The following is a 21,950-nucleotide window of genomic DNA, read 5'->3' as shown; positions in this document are numbered from 1 at the left end:
ATGACAAACCCATCTAAGCATCTAAAATGCTCCTCATCTCCTTTTATTCCTTTCTTATGCCTATTTTAATTTCCCTGAGCATTTGGGAGAACATGGCAGCTCCAAAGAAACGGAAAATAGACAGCAAATGCAGAAAATTTCAGGCAAGTTGGAAAAATTACTGTTTTTTCACAGAGTTCAGAGGGAAGAAGTGTGTATGTTTAATTAGTCAGGAATCAGTTGCCATAATGAAGGAGTATAATATTAAGAGATTATGAAACGAAACATTAATTTATAGAAAATCTATAAAGGTAAAGATTGTGATGGTGTGTAAATTATAGTAATCAAGCAAATGTATTATTATAAGTAGTATATTTCATTATTTGTTTGAGTATCAAGTCTGTGGCCCACGACTGCACATATTTTTCCTCCTTCTGGCCCCCAATAAGAAAAGTTTGGACACCCCTGTGTTAAGGGCTTTTTAAGCTTTCAAGGCATATCCACAGCATTAGTGACCGGCCCTCATCCATTTGTCATTTTTATATCCTACGTTCATCCTAATCACAATAACTTTTTTTATTTTTTGTCCACAGCCATAGCCTGGAGTTTCATTTGAACACCTTACCAACCACCTAGCAACCACCTAGCAACATTTACCAACACAGTAGCAACCATCAAGGATACCACAGCAACCACCTACTGTAGCAACAACTTAGCATCACCATAGAACATACTTTAGATACTATAGCTAGCAACCAGTGTAAACATTGTATCAACCACATAGCAACCTCTTAACAACATCTTGGTGAGCATCTTGGATACCATAGCAACCACCTACTGTAGCAACAACTTACCACCATCGAGCAATCACCTAGCAACATCTTAGCATCAGCATAGAAAATACTTTAGATACTATAGCTAGCAACCAGTGTAAACATTGTATGAACCATTTAGCAACCTCTTAGCAACACCTGAGCAAGCATCTTGGATACCATAGCAACCGCCTAACACTATAGCAACCGCTTAACCACACCTTAGCACACCAAGCATCTGGAATACCTTAGCAATCAGTGTAAACCATGGGTTTCCTTCGGTAAATGTACTTTTTCTTCTTCTTCTTATTATTATTTTTTATAAAATATTAGTAAACCTGAGTATTAAATAAACTATAGGACCTACTGAACCCCATTTAAAAGCAGGTCTCTACTGCCACTTGCTGGCACATAGAAGGAATGCAGCCACTGTAATACTTACTGTATATATTTTTTTTATATTGGCAAATCCACAAACATCTAACTCAAGCATATATTAACATTTAGGTTTTTTTTAAAAACGTACACATTCACTAGCCATGTTTCCACATCTTTCTTTAGAGATTTATTCAGATATGTGGCCAAAACTGACTTCATAAATGCATGTAAATATATGTTAATGTATTATATAAGAGCATGGCAGTGTATTTACTGGAGGCCTAGCTGTGTGTCTCACTGTGTGTGATATACTGTCTCCCTCAGACCCGCACTGACGGTACAGTTGCATATCCATGCAGTGGATTATGTAAGAGCTGATTGTGCTCAGTGACAGTGAAAAGAAGGTAAAATACGCCATCTGGTGGTCGACACAAAAACAGGAGTGCTGGTGTTCATCGGCTTTGAGTAGAAATCACACATGTACACACACACACACACACACACACACACACACACACACACACACACACACACACACGTCAAAAACGTGAGGTGCAGGAGGAACATTCATGATGACAGCTAGAACACTGAGTATCTCCATGTATCTCAAACACTTCCTCACTACTCTGTACTCCACACACACACACACACATACAGCTCTGGAAAAAATAAAATGCCCCTTAAAAAATAATAAGTTTCTTTAATTTTAACAAATTGAAAACCTCTGGAATATATATCAAGAGGAAGATGGATGATCACAAGCCATCAAACCAAGCTGAACTGCTCTAATTTCTGCACCAGGAGTGGCATAAGGTTTTCCAAAAGCAGCGTGTAAGACTGGTGGAGGAGCACATGAAGACAAGTCAAGATGCATGAAAAATGTGATTAAAAACCAGGATTATTTCACCAAATATTGATTTCTAAACTCTTCAAACTTTATGAATATGAACTTGTTTTCTTTGCATTATTTGAGGTCTGAAAGCTTCGTATCTTTTTTTATTTTATTTCAGCCATTTCTTAATTTCTGCAATTAAATGCTCTAAATGACAATATTTTTATTTGTAATTTGGGAGAAATGTCTGTAGTTTTATAATCACCTTGGTTTTTAATCACAGTTTTCATGCATCTTGGCATGTTTTCCTTCACCAGTCTTACACACTGCTTTTGGATAACTTTCAAGCAGTTAAGCTTGGTTTTATGGTTTTATTGTGATATTGTGATTTTCCATCTTGCTCTTGATTATATTCCAGAGGTTTTCAATTTGGTAAAATCAAAGAAACTCTTCATTTTTAAGTGGTCTCTTTTTGTCCTGAGCTGTATATTTTGGGTTAGTTATAGCTTCTGAAGGGCGGGTTTTAGACTGACTTTGCGCTGGATATTTATGTTGGATCTGGCAACCCTGGTCACCAGAAGAAAAAAAAACAATCACACCCCTGAACTCACGTGTACTCGTGTGATTTCGTTTCTGGAGATTGTTTTGTACTTTTAACCGTTTTCGGCAGTAAGTATAGATCTCCAACATTTTGGACACCACGGCGGGGAGGATGTTCACTCTGGCTGAAGCTCGAGAGCAGGTTATTAGGTCTGATGAGCTTGAAGACGAGAGTGATGACGGTTCAATGGCGGCTAGCATGGACTCGGAGGACGAGGACGCATTCCTGCTTGGAATAGATGCTGTGCTCGACATGTAAGTTTTCCAAGACTATCTGTGTAAAACAGGAGCTCCAGAGTACACATGCACCGCCAAGAACCGGAAATGCACTCGCAAGCGCCAAGTAAAAAAATAATAATACAAAAAAAAGTTAATAAACGGTGTCTTATGTTTTATTGGGTTCATTTTCTCTGCTTTCTCTCTTGAACATCAGGTTGTACCACACATCTGTATCTATATATCTATCGGAGTCTATCAAATAAAATAACTCCTTTAAGCAAAATGTATTTGGAACACTGATTAATAGCCACACTATAAAGCACTATACTGAGTTTGTGTTAGTTCTCTTATGTCCCAGATAGCAAAAAAAACAACAAAAAAACATTTTAATTAACATTGAATTATGGTTGCACTAACGTTACATATTTTAATGTTGATGGAAAAACAACCTTTTATTTAACATACCCTTACAGGCATTGGTTAGTGGTAAAATTCTGACATTTAATCAATGTTCATTAAATGCATTGAATAGTTGGGACCCTTCTACACACACAATGCTTTTAGACAAAATGTATGATATTAATTTAAATGCCCCTTTGTACACCAGGATATCAGTACAGGGTATAATAAAATACAAAATGTACGTATTTAATACAAATATGGTTTAATACAAACAATACATATAAAATAATGTTAAAAAAACTAAAATTTGATATGCACAAATTTTTCATATCATATATAAACTTATTAAACTGATTAGGACGAGGAAAATTTTATATTGATCAAACAGTCAAAATTTTAAGAATCAAAAGTAAAACATGTATGTTGCAAATTCAAAAGAGAAAAAATATATATCAAATATATATATTTAAATATACTTGGTTATTTTATTATTCTTTGCACTTATTTGAAAATTATTTTAGTTTGGATTTTGCCAGTCTTTGCTTTCATTTTTGGATTTTTTTGGATTTTCTGTGGATTTTTGTGGATTTTGCTGCTAAAGACTTTTGCTTCTGGAATCTCTCCTTTGCTTCTGCTTCATTTTTTTGGTTCTGATTTTTGGCACACTTTTCACGGGTGGGCGGGGCTTAGAAGAAGGCGTTCCCCTTTAATCTCTATTGGTCACCTACCCTGAACCCTCGTCTGAGACAGACCACGCCCACCCCGCCAGCTTCAAGCTCTTCCAAACATGGCGGAGCGAACGGGTTCAGCTCACAGCAGCACCAGCAGGTACTTTTCCAATTAAATTTCATACAGACGTTATGTTTAATGTTATATTTCTTTTTTAAGTAAGTGTTTAACTCTATTAAGATGCTCATGTTAGCGGGGTGTGCTAAATATCCATGCTTAAATTATACTAGTTAGTTAGTGAACACTAACCTACCTAGTCAGTGAGTTAGCTACTTAACCTAGGTCATCTGGTCAGTGAGTTAGTGGGTTAGCTAAGCTAGTTAGGTTACCTAGTCAGTGAGTTAGCTAGTTAACCTAGGTTATCTGGTCAGCGAGTTACCTAGCTACTTAACCTAGGTCATCTGGTCAGTGAGTTAGTGGGTTAGCTAAGCTAGTTATTATGCCCCAGGGTAAAGCCAAGTAAGTGCTGGTTAAGGTTAACTAGCTAACTCACTGACTAGGTAACCTAACTAGCTTAGCTAACCCACTAACTCACTGACCAGATGACCTAGGTTAAGTAGCTAACTCACTGACTAGGTAGGTTAGTGTTCACTAACTAACTAGTATAATTTAAGCATGGATATTTAGCACACCCCGCTAACATGAGCATCTTAATAGAGTTAAACACTTACTTAAAAAAGAAATATAACATTAAACATAACGTCTGTATGAAATTTAATTGGAAAAGTACCTGCTGGTGCTGCTGTGAGCTGAACCCGTTCGCTCCGCCATGTTTGGAAGAGCTTGAAGCTGGCGGGGTGGGCGTGGTCTGTCTCAGACGAGGGTTCAGGGTAGGTGACCAATAGAGATTAAAGGGGAACGCCTTCTTCTAAGCCCCGCCCACCCGTGAAAAGTGTGCCAAAAATCAGAACCAAAAAAATGAAGCAGAAGCAAAGGAGAGATTCCAGAAGCAAAAGTCTTTAGCAGCAAAATCCACAAAAATCCACAGAAAATCCAAAAAAAATCCAAAAATGAAAGCAAAGACTGGCAAAATCCAAACTAAAATAATTTTCAAATAAGTGCAAAGAATAATAAAATAACCAAGTATATTTAAATATATATATTTGATATATATTTTTTCTCTTTTGAATTTGCAACATACATGTTTTACTTTTGATTCTTAAAATTTTGATTGTGGATTTTATTTTTTTACGTAAAACTTTTGGCACAAAATTCACTCCATACTCCTGAACATCACTAGACCCTCTGAATTTCGAGATCGTTTACGAGTCGTAATGAGAAAAATGCTAACTTTAAGCTAATGCTACAGCGCGCGTGAACTGACCTCCCAGCACAGATGCAGAGATCAGCCGGGGATTATTTTTGGCGCAACACCAGCAAACTCTGGCCGTAACTACAGCGTATTAAACACAACTGAGCCAACCAATGAAGTAACGGCCCTTTCTGAGGAGAGCTGAGAGTGTCACAGCCTAAAATCACTAAAACAGGTCAGTGATACTCCAGAACCAGCTGTAACACGTTTTAACATTTATCATCATTACTATGCAGTGAAATAAATGGGTGTTTCTGGTTCGTTGTCGCCTCAGTGAGGGCAGGTAGTTAGTTGATTAGTTGATTATTTGGATCAGGTGTTGTAATTAGTATAAACTAATGACCGCAATTAAATACTAAACCCTTCGGGGAAGCGCAGCTGAACTGAGAGCCATTTTCTCTTATTATCTGCCTTTTAAAGCTCTAACACAGACTATACTGCTCAACATTACTGAAAGATTTTTAATCTGTTAAAATACTTTAATGATCCTCTGTGAAGAAGCATAATAATCCAAAACACGATCTGCCCGGAGTTCGCTGTTGTTATGCAGAATCCAGTCCAGTGTCATTTCCAGCCGCTGTGCTGTGACGTCAGTTAAGCATTAGCTTAAAGTTAGCATTTTTCTAAGACCCCTTCCACACGAAGGCGTATATTTTTAAAAATGGAGGTTTTTGTCTCAGTTTTTAAAAATATCTTTGTCCACACGAGCAGCGTTTTCAGAAATATCCCTGTCCACACAAAAACGCCATACCACTCAAAAACGCTGAAATGAACAGGGATTCTCTAGACATTTGGATGTTTTCTTGTCACTCCTCTGTAAAAAACTACTTAATTTAAACATTAATTGTTCCACCAATTTTTTACCGTTCGCGGTAGTCTCTACTTCCGGACAGGAGGATCGGAAAAAAACTACACACAGCGCATTTCAGTAACGTTACCTCCGCTGTGTTAGGCAATGTGAGAGTAACATTAAATTAAGCTGTGAACATGTTAATAATCCACAAATTGCAGAGAGAACAGAACCAATCCAGACGCTGTCCCCCTTTTCAGACTTCGGTCAAGTAAATTAAGGTCACTGGTTTATACTGATTACAACACACCTGATCCAAATAATCAGCTAACAACTAGCTTAATAGCTAACTATCTTCCCTCGCTGAGGCGAGCTGAGTGGTGCAGCAGGAAAACTAGCAGGACAGAGTTACTTCAGAACCACAGCACTAACTAACTGAACTATCTAAAACCAGTCTAAAATACTTAATGAAGTTTTTTTTCCATTAAAACTTATTGTAGGGACACCTCATAACGTGGTTTAATGTACTTAAACAACGAGCCAGAAACAGCAAACATCTCTAATTTATTTCACTGCATATTAAAAATGGTAAAACGTGCTACTGCGTTTACAACTGGTTCTAGGGTAACTCTGACCTCTGTTTTAGTGATTTCCTGCTGTGACACTCAGCTCTCCTTAGTAAGGGCAGTTTGTTCATCTTGAATTTCAGAGAATCCAGTGGTATTTAGGAGGTAAATGTACACAGAATAAAACGTACAGGGTTCAGAACATATTTATTTACCACAGAATGTGATAAATAATGTGATGCGTTGTGAAGCTCCTGTTGCACATGGACCCTCTCAGTCTTTTAGCCGATTAGCAATGAACAGGGATCGTACAGGGATCCACGACCGTGTCAGCTAGCACATCAAAAGCAAGCATCTGGAAATGGTTATGTCAGGTGTGAGACAGGTTAGCAGTAATGTGCCAAAGAAATGTTGTTGTTTTATTAATTTTGGACATGTTCAACTTTTTTTCTCACAGTGAAGTGGATTCATCCATCACTCTTCCACCTGGTGTCTCTCCTTCAAAACCACTCCCAGGGCCTTGGTCGTCTGTGGACAGCCCTCACACCTCTGCTGGAGGACAGGCTAATGGCAGTGGCACCAGGAGCCCAGGCCCATCTCCAGCAAAAAGAAGAGTGCTCAAGAGTCCAGCGAAGAAGTGCACAGCCCCATCACCACCTGCAGGACTGGAGAGATGGTTTGACAACTCTGAGGAAGACGAGCAGCCTCGTCCACTGCAGTTTCGCCCCAGGAGGACTCCAGGAGTTCAGCTGGATTTTCAGACAGACTACAGTGCCTCGGAAATTTTCCAGCTGTTCTTCAGTAAAGAGGTGATCCGAACCTTGTGCATAAATACCAACAAATATGCGGCACGGAGAAGCGAGGAGGGCATGAAGAAGCAGTGGAAGGATGTAAACGCTGATGAAATGCTTCATTTTCTCAGCATAATCATCTATATGGGACTGTTGAAGCCTTCAGCTGTCCGGGACCTGTGGAGAAAGGACCGTTTACACAGCCATCCATTTCCTGCTTCTGTGATGGCCGGGTACCGGTATGGGGATATCGCTGCATACCTGCACATGAGTGACCCAGATTCAGATGCCAAAAATGACCAGCTCAGAGGTGAGCCTGAGTACGATGGTCTCTTCCGCCTAAAGCCGCTTCAGGAACAGATCTTGTCTGCCTGCAGAGCCTACTACCAGCCACACCAGAACCTCTCTATAGATGAACGCATGGTGGCAACCAAAGCGAGAATCGGGATGAAGCAGTACATGAAGAACAAGCCCACCAAGTGGGGGTACATGCTCTTCGTCCTGGCTGACAGCTCCAGTGGCTACACATGTAACTTCAGTGTCTATGAAGGAAAGGCAAGGAAACCATCAGGAAAAGGCCTGAGCTTCGATGCTGTTGTCAGTCTGCTCCATGTGCCCTCTCTGGGCACAGGGTACACGGTGTATGTTGACAACTTTTACACCAGCTCACTGCTCTTCCATCACCTGCACAGAATTGGTTTTGGGGCCTGCGGAACCATCCGTGAGACCAGGATAGGCTTCCCAAAAACAACGGTCAATGCCCTGCCAAAAGATGCGAACCGTGGCGACATGCGATGGATCAGGGATGGCTCACTGCTGTTTGTGAAGTGGAGGGACACGCGAGACGTCACAGTGTGCTCCACTGTCCACAAAGCTTACAGCGGGCAGTCTGTGCAGCGTCGCATCAGAATAAAAAACGGAACCTGGTCCACCCAACAGATCCCTGTGCCCGAACCAGTGAAGGCGTACAACAAGTTCATGGGGGGAGTTGACTTGTCTGACGCTCTCATAAAATACTATTCTGTGACGCAGAAGACCAGGCGTTGGTATGTGAAGCTGTTTCTCCATTTTGTTGACATTGCCGTGGTGAACAGCTTCATCATCCACAAGGAGATGGCCCTGGCAAGGAAGCAGAAGCCTCTCAGCCAGAAGAGCTTCAGGGAGGTGTTGTGTATGGAGCTGGCTGATGTTGGGCAGCCACAGGTATCCATCCCTGCAGAAGTCCCCAGTGAGACATCCTCTTCATCGGTGCCTCAAGATAAAGAGTTGAAACCAAAGGGGTGCTTTCCTGTTCCAGTTTCTGAGGTGTCTGCTGAGAATCGAATGAAAGCCACACAAGGCAGGAGGAAATGTGTGCAGTGCAAGATGAAAACAGCGTTCATGTGTAGATCGTGCAGCACTCCACTCTGCATAATCGTGGACCGAATGTGCTTTACAGAGTGGCACGACCAGAAGAGCGCTTAGGCACACATACTTTTGTACATTCTTGTAAATAGTTTGAGTTGTTCTGTTCTGTTTTTGCCTCCTAAAATCCAACGCCTCATCCACATTGTAGGAGGTGGTAACTGAACATTGCAAGTATAACAGTGCAGCTGTACTGGCTAACGGTGCTCTGGTATGGATATGCTTGAAGAATAGATAAACTACTGCCTTTAAAAGACTTTGATGTACAATATGTGGTGTCCGAAAGGTTTTGGGTACATTTTGCATAAGATCATTAAAAAAAAAAAAAGAAAGAAAGAAATGCGCTCTGGTGAGGTTTTGAACCCTTTAGAGACACCTAGTGGACACCTAATGTAATACTGTGTAGCTTTTGTAGTTGTTTGTCAAGAGACCCTACTAAATCAGGAAATGTAGAGCATTGACTAATCACCAACATTTATACACACATTGTAAACTCACATTGTAAACTCAAAAACCTTTTTTTAACAAGTTTTTTTATTTTTTATTTTTTTACATTTTCCTTTGCATTTGACGTACTCAAATGTAACCTAAATAATGGAAATAAAAGTCTGGAAGTGAATTATTGTTTTGTTCCATGTTTAAGTCTACTTTAGTTTAAGCCCTGAATGGTCATTGTGCTGTATGTAAATCTAAAGATATCCAGTGTTATAGCGCAGTAGTGCAAATCGCATTAAACTTAGCATAGAATTAGATCTGTGTAACAATGCAGGTGCAATACATGAAAATAGACAGTTGGTGGGGTGTAAGATAGTAATGAACGATGCATTGAACCTTGCGCAGGATGTTATATAGGGCCCAAAGTGGTATTTGTCAGTGTAACTCTGTATTGTAGTGCTTGATAAAGGTTTGCCAAAGCTAATCCTTGCCTATAAAATTCTATCATTGTTGAATAAATGTTCATTATGTAGCACCATCTAAGGGATCAGTTATCAACAGGAGCTGTACTACTTTTACTGAATTACTGTTGAATTGGTTCCATTTGGTCGTGTCTCCAAACACGAATGAGTTTTTCACGAGTGCTCACTACTGTGCAATTAGCTAAACAGCCCTTTCCTCTTCCTCCTCCTCCTTCTTCTCCTCCTCTTCTTCTTTTTCTTCCTCAGGAAGATGAAGAGCAGCCTAGCAGAACAAAGGCAGTGATGATGAGGATATGGATGAAGGCTGCAGAGTGAATACGGCTGGGGGAGAGTGTCGCCATGACTATAATAACGTCCTAATTTGTTCCTGGTTAAGCTGCTGGCTCAGGCCTGCTTATCTCATCTTACATAATTAAAGAAAGAGCACTCGTCTGCTAAGAAAGAGAGAGAGGAAGAGAGAGGGAAAATGAAAGTGAGAAAATAAAAAATAAAAGGGTGAGAGAAAAAAAGAGAATGCATGAATAAAAAAGAAAAAAAGGAAAATAACAGAGAGAGACTGTGTGTAAAGGTCCTCTGACTGTTAAACCTACAGCATGTCTTCATCATTCATCCACCCATCCATCAGTACATCTATCCATCCAGCCAACCAACCAACTATTCTAAATTCCAACCTACTTTCCAACCATCCATCCCTTCATCTGTCCATCAGTCTAACTATCCATTCATTTACCTATACATCCAACTAGTTACTCATCCAACTATCCAACCATCCATCCATCCGTCTATTTATTGAACTATTAGTTCATCCAGCCAAACATCTGTTCAATCAATGATTCTTCCATCCATCCATTTATCTAATTATAGATCCCTCTAACTGACCAACTATCATTTATCCATAATTCAACCAACAATCCATCCAGTCAACTATTCACTCTTCCATAAATCATGAATTCATCCAGTTAACCATTTATCCACTTATTTATCAAATCATGTTATAATGCATCCATCCAATCATGTCTTTCTATTCATCTCTTCATTCATCTGTTTATCAACCATCATCTATGCATACATCCATCTATTCAACCATTCATCCATCTATTTACTAATTAATCCATCCATCCTATTATCAACCCATCCAACAACCATGAATTCATGTAGCCATCCATTTTCCCATCCATTCATCCATCCATCCATCCATCCATCCATCACTCCATCCATTCATTCAATTATATATATGTGTCTTTCTATTCATCTCTCTTGATTTGCACCAGTCCATCCAAGCGTTTATCTTTACATCCATCCATTCATTTTTCCATGAATCTATCGATTATCAATTATCTATCTTCCCATCCTTCCCAATCCATTCACCTATCCCCCCCTCCCCCCTTCTCACACACACATTCAAACACGTGTGGCTGGAGTGTGTGTGATCTGGTGTGTATAGCTTGTTTATCAGGCTCTCCCAGCTGTGTTCTGCAGGGCAGGGAGGAGGGTGAGGATGAGGATGGTGATGAAGAGGAGGATGAAGAGCAGCGCTGTCCTCCGGCTGCTGCAGCTAAAGAGGACTGCTGGATTATGGAGAGAAAGAGAGAGAGAGAGAAAGGGGGGTGGGAAACTAGATAAAGGGGGCGAGAAAAGGAAAGGAGGGGATGGATTTTGGAAATTGGGGAGAGAGGAGGAGAGAGTGATAGGAATTGAAACAAAAAAGAAAAGAGGTGGAAGGATAGAGGATAAAACGAAATGAAGTGAGAAAATAAAAGGAGAGAAAGGAAGAGGTTTAAAGACAAGAACACAGCACTGGTAAAGATACTTCAGAGTCCTTTTCATGGTATCAGACCAGTTTGGGTTCCATAAAGAACCCTACATTTATTCTTTTGTCTATGTAACCAACATGCATCTAAACATCCAATCTCCCATCCACCCAACTATCCATCCATCTATCCATCCATGCAATCAACCATTCCTCCATCCAGTCATCCAATCAACAATCTATTAATCAAATCACTCATCCATCCCTCCAACCAACCAACCCTACTTCCATCTATCAAAACAACTATACATGTATACATTCATCCATTCTTCCATCCATACTGATCCATTCTACTGTCCTACCAACCATTACCCCATCCAACCAACTATTCATCTACCAAATCAACAATTCACTCGTTCATATACAGCTCTGGAAAAAAATGAGAGACCACTTCAGTTTCTGAATCAGTTTCTCTGATTTTGCTATTTATTGGTTTATGTTTGAGTAAAATTAACATTGTTTTTTTATTCTATAAACTACAGACAATATTTCTCCCAAATTCAAAATAAAAATATTGTCATTTAGAGCATTTATTTGCAGAAAATGAGAAATGGCTGAAATAACAAAAAAGAAGCAGAGCTTTTTTCAGACCTCAAATAAGGCAAAGAAAACAAGTTCCTAATTATAAAGTTTTAAGAGTTCATAAATCAATATTTGGTGGAATAACCCTGCCTTTTTTATCAGTTTTCTTGCATTTTGGCATGTTCTACTCCACCAGTCTTACACAATGCTTTTGGATAACTTTATGCTACTCACTCCTGGTACAAAAATTCAAGCAGGTCAGCTTGGATTGATGGTTTGTGTGATCATCCATCTTCCTCTTGATTACATTTCAGAGTTTTTCAATTTGGCAAAATCATTTTTAGGTGGTCTCTTACTTTTTTCATCCATTCATTCCTCCACTCAAATATACAAAAACATCATGAGAGGAAAACCGATAGAATAGATACTTTATTTTAAATTTATACAGTAGATAGATACAGTGAAAAGAGAGAGAGAGAGAAACGGTAGAGTCTGGTGATGGTGTACAGTATGTTATGTTAATGAGCATCCTGTGTGTTGGTGAATCTAATCAACGTCTTTAGTGAAACAGAGAACAAAGCACACCTGCAGGTCATCAAGCCTTTCACACACACACACACACACACACACACACACACACACACACACACACACACACACACACACACACACACACACACGCACTCAGCTGGCTGTGAGCTGTTCAGAAGAGTGTCTTTTACCTCTTTATCTTTCTCTCGGTTTGAACAACAGTTCCACTCCTGCGCCACACTTAACAAGCACCTCCAGTTCAGGGGCTTAACGTGTACACACACACACTCACACACACACACAGAGGCATCCATTATATACAACCCCACAACAAACATATACACACACAATGCGTACACACAGATATGATTTACACAGGCATAACACACACACACACACACAGGATCAAATACACACATGCTCAAATGCACATGCTCACACTCCAGATACACACTGCAAAAAGACACCCCCCGCACCAAGTTATCCGTTACACCTCCCTCAGCCAACCTCCCCCTATTTTTCATGCAAGGCTTCTTTCAAGAGCCACCCAAATTGTGTAAGTGTGTGTGTGTGCGCACTGAGTAAAAATATCCCACCGGACCACTCGGGCGGAATCAGTCCCCATCCTCTCTCACTAGGCACACACAACCATCGGACTGAGTTAACAACTGGCAATTTATGCCAGCTAGGCATGCACAAAATAGTCAGATAGTCACACAGTCACACAAACACACACGCGCATAAGATATAGAGATATTTGCATTCCTGTACTAACATAGTGAATGAAGTGTGTAACAATCTAAAGTAAGTACACACTAATTGCTCTGCAACCAAAATGATTTGTCAAAAAAATTCTGCATGTATATTCGATATGTTTCATTTTATTCATCATTGTTTATGAGCAATTTTTTTTTTATTTCAATGCTTCACTAGAGTGAAGTGTAAAAGCAGTACTTAACCCTTTAACAGGCATTGCACCTGCAAGATTTTGCAATCAACTTGCTGAATTAAAAAAAATCATCTTCGGCTCTTTAACCTTATTCACTGGGTGTTAGGGCCAAACAGTTTCCCAAAATTTTACGTAAAAAAATAATACACCAATTGTATTTTCGTTAAATGGCAGGACAGAGGATAATGTTATACCTTCCCTTCTGCCCTCTGGAGGTTGTTGCTGATGTCAGTAACAGTTTTATGTTTTAGGGTCTTTCTTTACAGCACTCACAATTTTTCCTGTTCAATACCTGTTACTTAGTACACCAGTGACGACTTTCTTCTTCTTCTTCTTCTTCTTCTTCTTCTTCCAAAGTCTGTACTGGCCATGGCCAATATTTGTGCAATGGCTCTAATGGATTTTTTCTTATAGATTTCATCTATAGACAGGTTTTCCTCCTATAACTATAAATGCTGCGTTTGCACAGGCATAATATAAGTTTGAATAATTAATGTATTAAGACACACCTGGGCAACAAAACACACGTGACAATAACGTGTTCCAACACTTTTGCTCACGAGTAAAATGGTTCGGGTTTAGACAGGAGGTGCTATCTTATGAACTGTGCATCAGATACAGATGTAAATAGCTGGAAAATAAAAGCAAATGGAATGTTGATCTTTTGTCTAGTATTCATCTTTTAATGTCAAATTCAAACTTTTTCAGTCTACAGAAGAAATTTGGGGAGCACTGTATACTAAAGATTTAAAGGTGAGTTAAAAGACACTGTATCTTCTGAATATGTTTAAGGGTTAAACCCGATACAGTGATGTTCTGTTGGTGAATCTCTCTGGTCAGCTGTGTAGTTGTGGGAGATAATAAAGGCCTGAGCGTGAGCGAGGTCGTGGCAGTAAAGCGTTTCTGGCTGGCAGCGTGTAAAGCCTGTACGTGACGTGCCTGCGCTGGAGATGCTTTTTGGCCCGTTTGAGCCAGGCTGGATCCAGGCATTGCTTCCATGCTCCACTGACCATAAGCAGGCATAAAATCTCAATTTATTTTTGAAATACTCTTTTTTTTCCCTCCGTCCCTCTTTCCCGTGGTTGCTATCTCCCTGTGGAGTTTCCATGGCTACTAGGTCACGTGACCCAGCGTAGACCCTCCCCTCCCCTGCCCTGCGGTGACTGTCACAGTGGTTTGTCAGACTTGGCCACCCGACCGGGATGCGATCCGATGTGTGTGGATGTTGTCTGCATGTTAGAGAGACAGAGAAAAAGAGAGAGAGACAAAAAAGAGTGGTACAGAGATAGAAAATTTATACAGCTCTGGAAAAAATTATGAGACCACTTCAGTTTCTCAATCAGTTTCTCTGATTTTGCTATTTATAGGTTTATGTTTGAGTAAAATGAACGTTGTTGTTTTATTCTATAAACTACAGACAACATTTCTCCCAAATTCAAAATAAAAATGTCATTTAGAGTATTTTGGAGTATTAGAGCAGTCTTACACACTGCTTTTGGATAATTTTATGACTTCACATTTTCTTTCCAATTTACACAGCCAGTTACCCAACCCACTCATCAGCACTCCCGCTATCACTGGTGATGCCCCAACACACCAGGAGGGTGAAGAATAGCACATGCCTCCTCTGATACATGTGAAGTCAGCCAACGTCTCTTTTTAAACTGCTGCTGGTGCAGCATTACCGAGTAGCATCATAGCGCGCTCGGAGGAAAGCGCAGTGACTCGGTTCGGATACATCAGCTCACAGACGCCCTGTGCTGTGGACATCACCCTAAGAGTGATGAGGAGAAAGAGCGCCATCTACCCATCCAGAGAAAACAAGGTCAATTGTGCTCTCTCAGGGCTCCGGTAGCCGATGGCTAGCTCCATGACCAGGATTCGAAACCGCTGATCACCTGATCGTAGTGACAGCGCTTAACCCGCTGGACCACTCTGAGCCTAACTTAAGACTCTAAACCTGAACAAAATCTGGGATTCGTTTTTTGACCAAACCATCACTTTAAAACCCAGACTGTCTGACTCTGAACAGCTCACCCCCACACATTCAACCTGCCCTGTGCGTTCAGAGGAAGAAAAGCAGCGTGTGAGGTGATGTGATCAGATCCAATCTGCCTGAGTCTCCCCCGCCCACTTGCGTCCCTTCAAACGGGACGTGAACTCGGGGTCTAGTATCGCCGTGGGCTCTGGACCAGACAACAGGCAGTGACAGCCAACCTTTCTTCTCTGACTCAGCCACATCTGTCCACAGCCCTGGAGGATCCACCCAGGCGTTCAGGGATGGGCTGATGTGACCAGGAGCCTTTTGAACAGGCCCAAAGAACAGGTTCTGGATCAGGCCTTTTTGACAAGACAAATGGTTTCCACTTAACAAGATCGCATAGCAGGCATCTAGCAATGCCATATCCATATCAAGCACTTAGCAACACTCGCAAGACCAAAGCAAGCACTTAGCAACACTACAGAAATAATCTAAAATACCACTTGAAGTACCATATCAATCACCATAGCAACCAACTAGAAACCCATGACAACCACACAGCAACACCATTCCAACTACAATAAAAATTCTTACAATAAAGTAATAAAGTAATGATTTGTAAAAAAAAAAAAAAGAGAGTGAAAAAGGAAGAAAGAAAGAAAGATACAGGGAGATATACAGACCTATAGAAAGTGAGAGAGAGACAGAGCAAGAGATAGACAGCAAAAGAAGAAAAATGTCATATAACCAGTAAGCTTAGAGACACAAAAATGAGAAGCAAAAGAGAGAAAGATAGAGGCAAAAGAGAGAAAGAAAGAAAGAGTGAAGGTAGATAGAAATAGGGAGAAAGAGAGCTGTGTAGAAAAAGAAAAAGAGAGTGTAAGAGAGATAGATAGAGAGGTAGAGAGAGAGAGGACGAGAGAGTGAGAGAGGTATAGAGAGAAAGAGCTGTGTATACAAAGGAAGAGAGAGTGAAAGTGGTAGAAAGAGAGAAAGAGCTGTGTATAGAGAGAAAGAGTGAGAGAGGCAGACAGAGGTTGAGCAAGAGAGAGAAAGAGCTGTGTATAGAGAAAAGAGAGAGTGAAAGAGATAGATAGAGAGCTGTGTAGAGAGAGAAAGAAGGAGTGAGAGAGGCAGGTAGAGGCTTAACGAGAGAAAGAAAGCTGTGTATAAAATGGAAGAGAGGTTGAAAGAGGTAGAGAGAAAGAAAGAGCTGTGTATAGAGAGAAAGAGACAGTAAGTGAGGTAGATAGAGGTTGAGCGAGAGAGAGAAAGAGCTGTGTAGAGAGAGAGAAAGAGGGAAAGATAAAGGTTGAGTCAGAGAGAGAAAGAGCTGTGTAGAGAGAGAGAGAGAGAGAGAGAATGAGAGAGGTAGATAGAGAGAGAGCTGTGTAGAGAGAGAAAAAGGGAAAGATAGAGGTTGAGTAAGAGAGAAAAGAGCTGTGTAGGGAGAGAAAGAGAGAGGTAGATAAAGAGAGGCAGAAAGATAGAGAGAGGTATATATAGAGAGAGGTAGAGAGAGAGAGCTGTGTAGAGAGAGAAAGAGGGAAAGATAGAGGTTGAGTAAGAAAGAGAAAGAGCTGTGTATAGAGAGGAAAAGAGAGCCAGAGAGGTAGATAAAGAGAGGCAGAAAGATAGAGAGAGGTATATGGAGAGAGAGAGAGAGAGAGAGAGAGAGAGAGAGAGAGCTGTGTAGTAAACGTGATTAGTGCAGAGTGTGCTGGGGGTGATAAGCCTCTGGTTGGAGCTGAGGACACTTCAAACACAGAGAGCAGAGACTGGATCCCTCAGGAGAAGCAGAACTGAGCTCCAGCTCCCCAACCTCCAACCGCCAATCACCACAAACCCCACCCACACTTAAACCCGCCCACACTTACATATCTCACAGCCCACTGCTGGGGAATTTTTTAATCCAAACAGAGCCGAGTGGACCCACTTGACCTTTTGACCTTGGGGAGCCCCTGTGTTGGGGAATGAAGGGGCGAGGGGTCCTGGGGGGACTCTGAGGGTCCGGGATTAGCCTGGATCTATAACCCTGTTCTGAATGCAGGGATTAGCAGAGCCACGGTTTGGAGGAGCTTCAAATCTGAGCGGATGGCCTGAACGCTTTCCTCTATAACACACACACACACACACACACACGTGCACCATTACTGTCCCATTTTAGAGTTGTAGGTTAATTACCTCTCCATAAAAATACACTATTGGTTTTCGTCCAGCGCTGCCTGACTCATCTGGCGTTGTTCAGAAATGTGTTTTGGTTCAACAACAGCAGTCAACTGTCTGCATAATATACCACCGCCTGTCTGTCTCTCTGCCTATTTACCTGTTGGTCCATCTGGCGGTTTATCTGTCTGTCTATCTCTCTGGCTATCCATCCATCTGGTCTGTTAACTTGTCGGCCTATCTGTCTGTCTATGTATCCATCTGACTATTTACCTGTCTGTATATCTGTCTGTCTATGTATAAATCTGCCTATCTACCTGTCTGTCTATCTCTCTGGCTATCCAGCCATCTGGTCTATTTACCTGTCGGTCTATCTGTCTGTTTATGTATACATCTGCCTATTTAACTGTCTCTCTGTCTCTATAGATATCTTTTGTATCCATGTTTGCCTGTCTATCTTTTTGTATGCTTTTTGTATCTGTTCATTTGTCTGTCTATCTTGTCTATCTGTCTAACTATCTATCTACCTGTTTGCGTAGATATCCATCCATCTATCCATCCATCTATCCATCCATCCATCCATCCATCCATCCATCCATGATGTTAGAAGGTTGGTCTATCTGTCTGTCTATGTATACATCTGCCTATTTGCCTGTCTATTTGTCTGTCTTTCTATCTGTCTGTCTAAGTATCCATCCTATTTTTGTATCCATATTAGCCTGTTGATTTGTCTGTCTTTCTGACTGTCTGGCCATCTATCCATCTGCCTATTTTCCTGTCTGTCTGTCTGGCTATTTATCTATATGCCTATTTACCAGTCTTTCTATAGATGCATCTTTTGTATACATATTAGCCTGTCAATTTATCTTTCTGTCGGTCTTTCTATCTGTCTATTTGTCTCTCTTTTGTGTCTGTCTATCTGTCTGCATATGTGTCTGTCTATCAATCTGCTTATCTGTTTATCTATCATCTATCTATCTGTCCGTCCGTCCATCCATCCATCCATCCATCCATCTATCTTTCTATGATGTTAGAGGTGATGTGTGGAGTTAAAACTGCTGTACGCTGAGTGGATGGATCTATGTAAAACCAATTAAAACAACATATGCCTATGTGCGCGCGCACACACACACACACACACACACACACACAGAACTGCTTCTGCTTCACTTCATGGCAGTTGCTTGCAGCCCTTTTGAAGCTTGTTGGCCAGCCTTTGACAGAGTGCCAGAGAGTGAAAGCTCCAGCCTGTCACACACACACACACACACACTCTCACAGGCGTCAACTAAACCTAAGTTGCGCCTTTTATGATGAGTGTGCATGTGTGTGTGTGTGTAAATGTCAGCATGGTTAGTGTTAAGGTTAGTTTGTAAGTGTGTAAGTCTGACTTTGTGCTCACACCGGCAGAGACTTCTCGCCTCTCGTCGTAACAAATCACTGGTCACTCGTCGCCAGAGGGAGTTTCTGAACTCGAGCTGACCTTTGATTACTGTGGTTTTACTGATGCCAAGAAATCACCAGAGCAGCATACTTTACTTTATTGGCTCTGGGGTTGTTAGAAGGATACGTAACAGAACATGGATTCCACACCATCAACACTGTAACCCATAAGCCATCTCCTCCTGGGTTATACTAGTAGCCAGTCCTAGCAAAGGCAGCAATCGGTCCATCACCTGTCCATCCTCTGCTGAATCTACTAAACCATCACTGGCTCAAATGGCATCAATGGCAATTGTTGATGAACAAAGCTGTTCTGGTAACATAAACACAATAGTAGGGGAGTGGTCATAATGTTTTGGGTCAATTGCCTGGATCTCTTCATACATAACTTCTATATACCCACCCATATAAAAGAATAACCAAAAACACGATTGCACGATATAAGAACACACACACACACACTGCACTGCCTTACATATGTTTGCTTAATTATGTATGACTTATTAACTGATTCCTGAATATGCTAATCTCTCTATCACACACACACACACACACACACGTGCAATGTGTTCTTTTAAACTTTTGCTAACTTGTTCCTCGCTTGCTTGACCACGCACACACACACACTCATAGTACCTGTCTGCCTTTATATTATGAGTCTCTTAACCTTAATCTAATTGCATTTAATTATGTTCTGACATTAACACAGTCAAGCAGAAATGCCATAATATAATTAGTAGTAACCTGTTTAAATGCTGTAGTCGAGAGAACACTTAAAAATGATGAGTTTCTTTGATTTTACCAAATTGAAAACCTCTGGAATATAATCATAAGGAAGATGGATGAGCACAAGCCATCAAACCAAGCTGATTGATTTTTTGCACCAGGAGTGCAGGCATAAAGTTATCCAAAAGCAGTGTGTAAGACTGGTGGAAGAGATCATGCCAAGATGCATGAAAACTGTGATTAAAAACCAGGGTTATTCCACCAAATATTGATTTCTGGACTCCTAAAACTTTATGAATGCTAATTTGTTTTATTTGCATCATTTAAGTTCTGAAAGCTCTGTGTCTTTTTTGTTATTTTAGCCATTTCTTATTTTCTGCAAATAAATGCTCTAAATTACAATATTTTTATTTGGAATTTGGGAGAAATGTAGTTATATAGAATAAAACAACAATGTTGATTTTACTCAAACATATACCTATAAATAGTCAAATTAGAGAAATTGATTCTGAAACGGAAGTGGTCTATTCATTTTTTCCAGAGCTGTATAGTCGCCTATGTGAGCTATAATGTAGCCTGCATATAATATGTAGTAGTATATGTAAGAGAATGTTTAAATGATGTAGTAGCCCATACAAGAAATTTAGAAGCCCAGGTGACAGATAACTTTGAAAGCATTGAAAAAGAGTTGTAGAAGCCAGAGGAAAAATTTGTATCCAAACTGGGAGATAACATATCCTGTGTAAATAGTGAAGCTTTAGTAGCCCATGGATACAATTTGGTAGCAATATGGAGATGAAACAGCCCATGCACAAAATTTTGTCGCCTGTTTAAACAATTTAGTAGCTTACAGAAGAAATTTAGAGAGTGTATATTTTGTGGGATACAATATATTTTGTGTAAACAATGAAGCTATAGTAGCCCATTCACAAAATCTAATAGACTGTTTAAACAATGTAGTAGGAGGAAATTTAGTAGCTCATGTTAGAAACTATATCCAGTATGGAATACAACATATCCTGTGTAAATGACAAAGCTTTAGTAGCCAATGAATGGCATTTATTAGAAATATGAAGATGAAGCAGCCCAACATTTTAGTGGCCCAATGAAAAAAATAGTAGCCCATGTTAGAAAGTATATCATGTATGGTATACAACATATTCTGTGTAAATAATGAAGCTATAGTAGCCCATGGATGAAATGTGTTAGAAAAATAAAGATGAAGCAGCCCATGCACAAAATGTAATAGTCTAAATGTTGTAGTTGCCCAAGGAAGACATTTAGTAGCCCATGTTAAAGAGTATATCCTGTGTGACATAAAACATGTCCCTTGTAAACAATGATGCTATGGTAGCCCATAGATGGGTCAGATTTAATAGAAATATGATTAGAAGATTAGCCAGCCCAAGCACACAATTTAGTAGTCTATAAAAGAAATAAAGTAATAAAAAAAACCTTCAGTGTACAAAACAAAGTAGTAGCCCATGGAAAAAATTTAGTAGTCAAATTAGAAGAGAACATATCCTATGTAAATAGTGAAGCTATAGTAGCCAATGGATGACATTTAATAGCAAACCTTGGAATCCGGTTTAAAGAATGTAGTAGCACTGAAACATTTGGTAGCCCATCTTAATATTAGCCAGCCCAAGCACACAATTTAGAGGTCTGTAGAAGAAAGATAGTAATAGCAAGAAAACCTTCAGTGTATAAAAACAAAGTAGTAGCTCATGAAAAATTCTAGTAGCCCAAGGGAGAGATAACATATCCTATGTAAATAGTGAAGCTATTGTAGCCAATGGATGACATTTACTAGCAAACCTTGGTATCCTGTTTAAAGAATGTAGTAGCCCACTGAAGAAATTTAGTAGCCCATCTTAATATTAGCCAGCCCAAGCACACAATTTAGAGGTCTGTAGAAGAAATATAGTAATAGAAAAAAACCTTCAGTGTATAAAAACAAAGTAGTAGCCCATGGACAATTTTAGTAGCCCAAGTTAGACATAAGAAATAACATATTCAGACCATGCACAAAATAATTAGACCATGTATAAAAATGTAGATTGCATATCCTGTGTAAAAGATTTAAAAGAT

The 21,950-nt window shown here is 40.1% G+C and overlaps 2 protein-coding genes across 2 annotated transcripts in view; one reads left to right on the top strand and one right to left on the bottom strand.

Moving 5' to 3' along the window:
• Positions 1–21,950, bottom strand: part of synpra (synaptoporin a) — a 44,015-nt gene that overhangs the window by 21,227 nt on the left and 838 nt on the right. The window lies entirely within an intron of this gene.
• LOC107197084 (piggyBac transposable element-derived protein 4-like) lies at positions 2,593–9,116 on the top strand. The gene is made up of 2 exons (XM_015602562.3): positions 2,593–2,856; positions 7,077–9,116. The coding sequence occupies exons 1-2, from the start codon at positions 2,714–2,716 to the stop codon at positions 8,872–8,874; spliced, it is 1,941 nt and encodes a 646-aa protein (XP_015458048.2). The 5' UTR covers positions 2,593–2,713; the 3' UTR covers positions 8,875–9,116.

This window comes from Astyanax mexicanus, chromosome 24 (genome assembly GCF_023375975.1).
Source record: "Astyanax mexicanus isolate ESR-SI-001 chromosome 24, AstMex3_surface, whole genome shotgun sequence".
NCBI lineage: Eukaryota > Metazoa > Chordata > Actinopteri > Characiformes > Acestrorhamphidae > Astyanax > Astyanax mexicanus.
Note: the sequence above shows the minus strand (reverse complement) of the source record. Positions and strands in the feature narration are given on the sequence as shown.

Bases quoted from the DNA above. Each gene is read 5' to 3' on its own strand.
- LOC107197084 (XM_015602562.3), top strand. From the start codon at position 2,714: ATGTTCACTCTGGCTGAAGCTCGAGAGCAGGTTATTAGGTCTGATGAG. The intron at 2,857-7,076 runs GTAAGTTTTCCA...TTTTTCTCACAG, and splicing joins ATAGATGCTGTGCTCGACAT to TGAAGTGGATTCATCCATCA.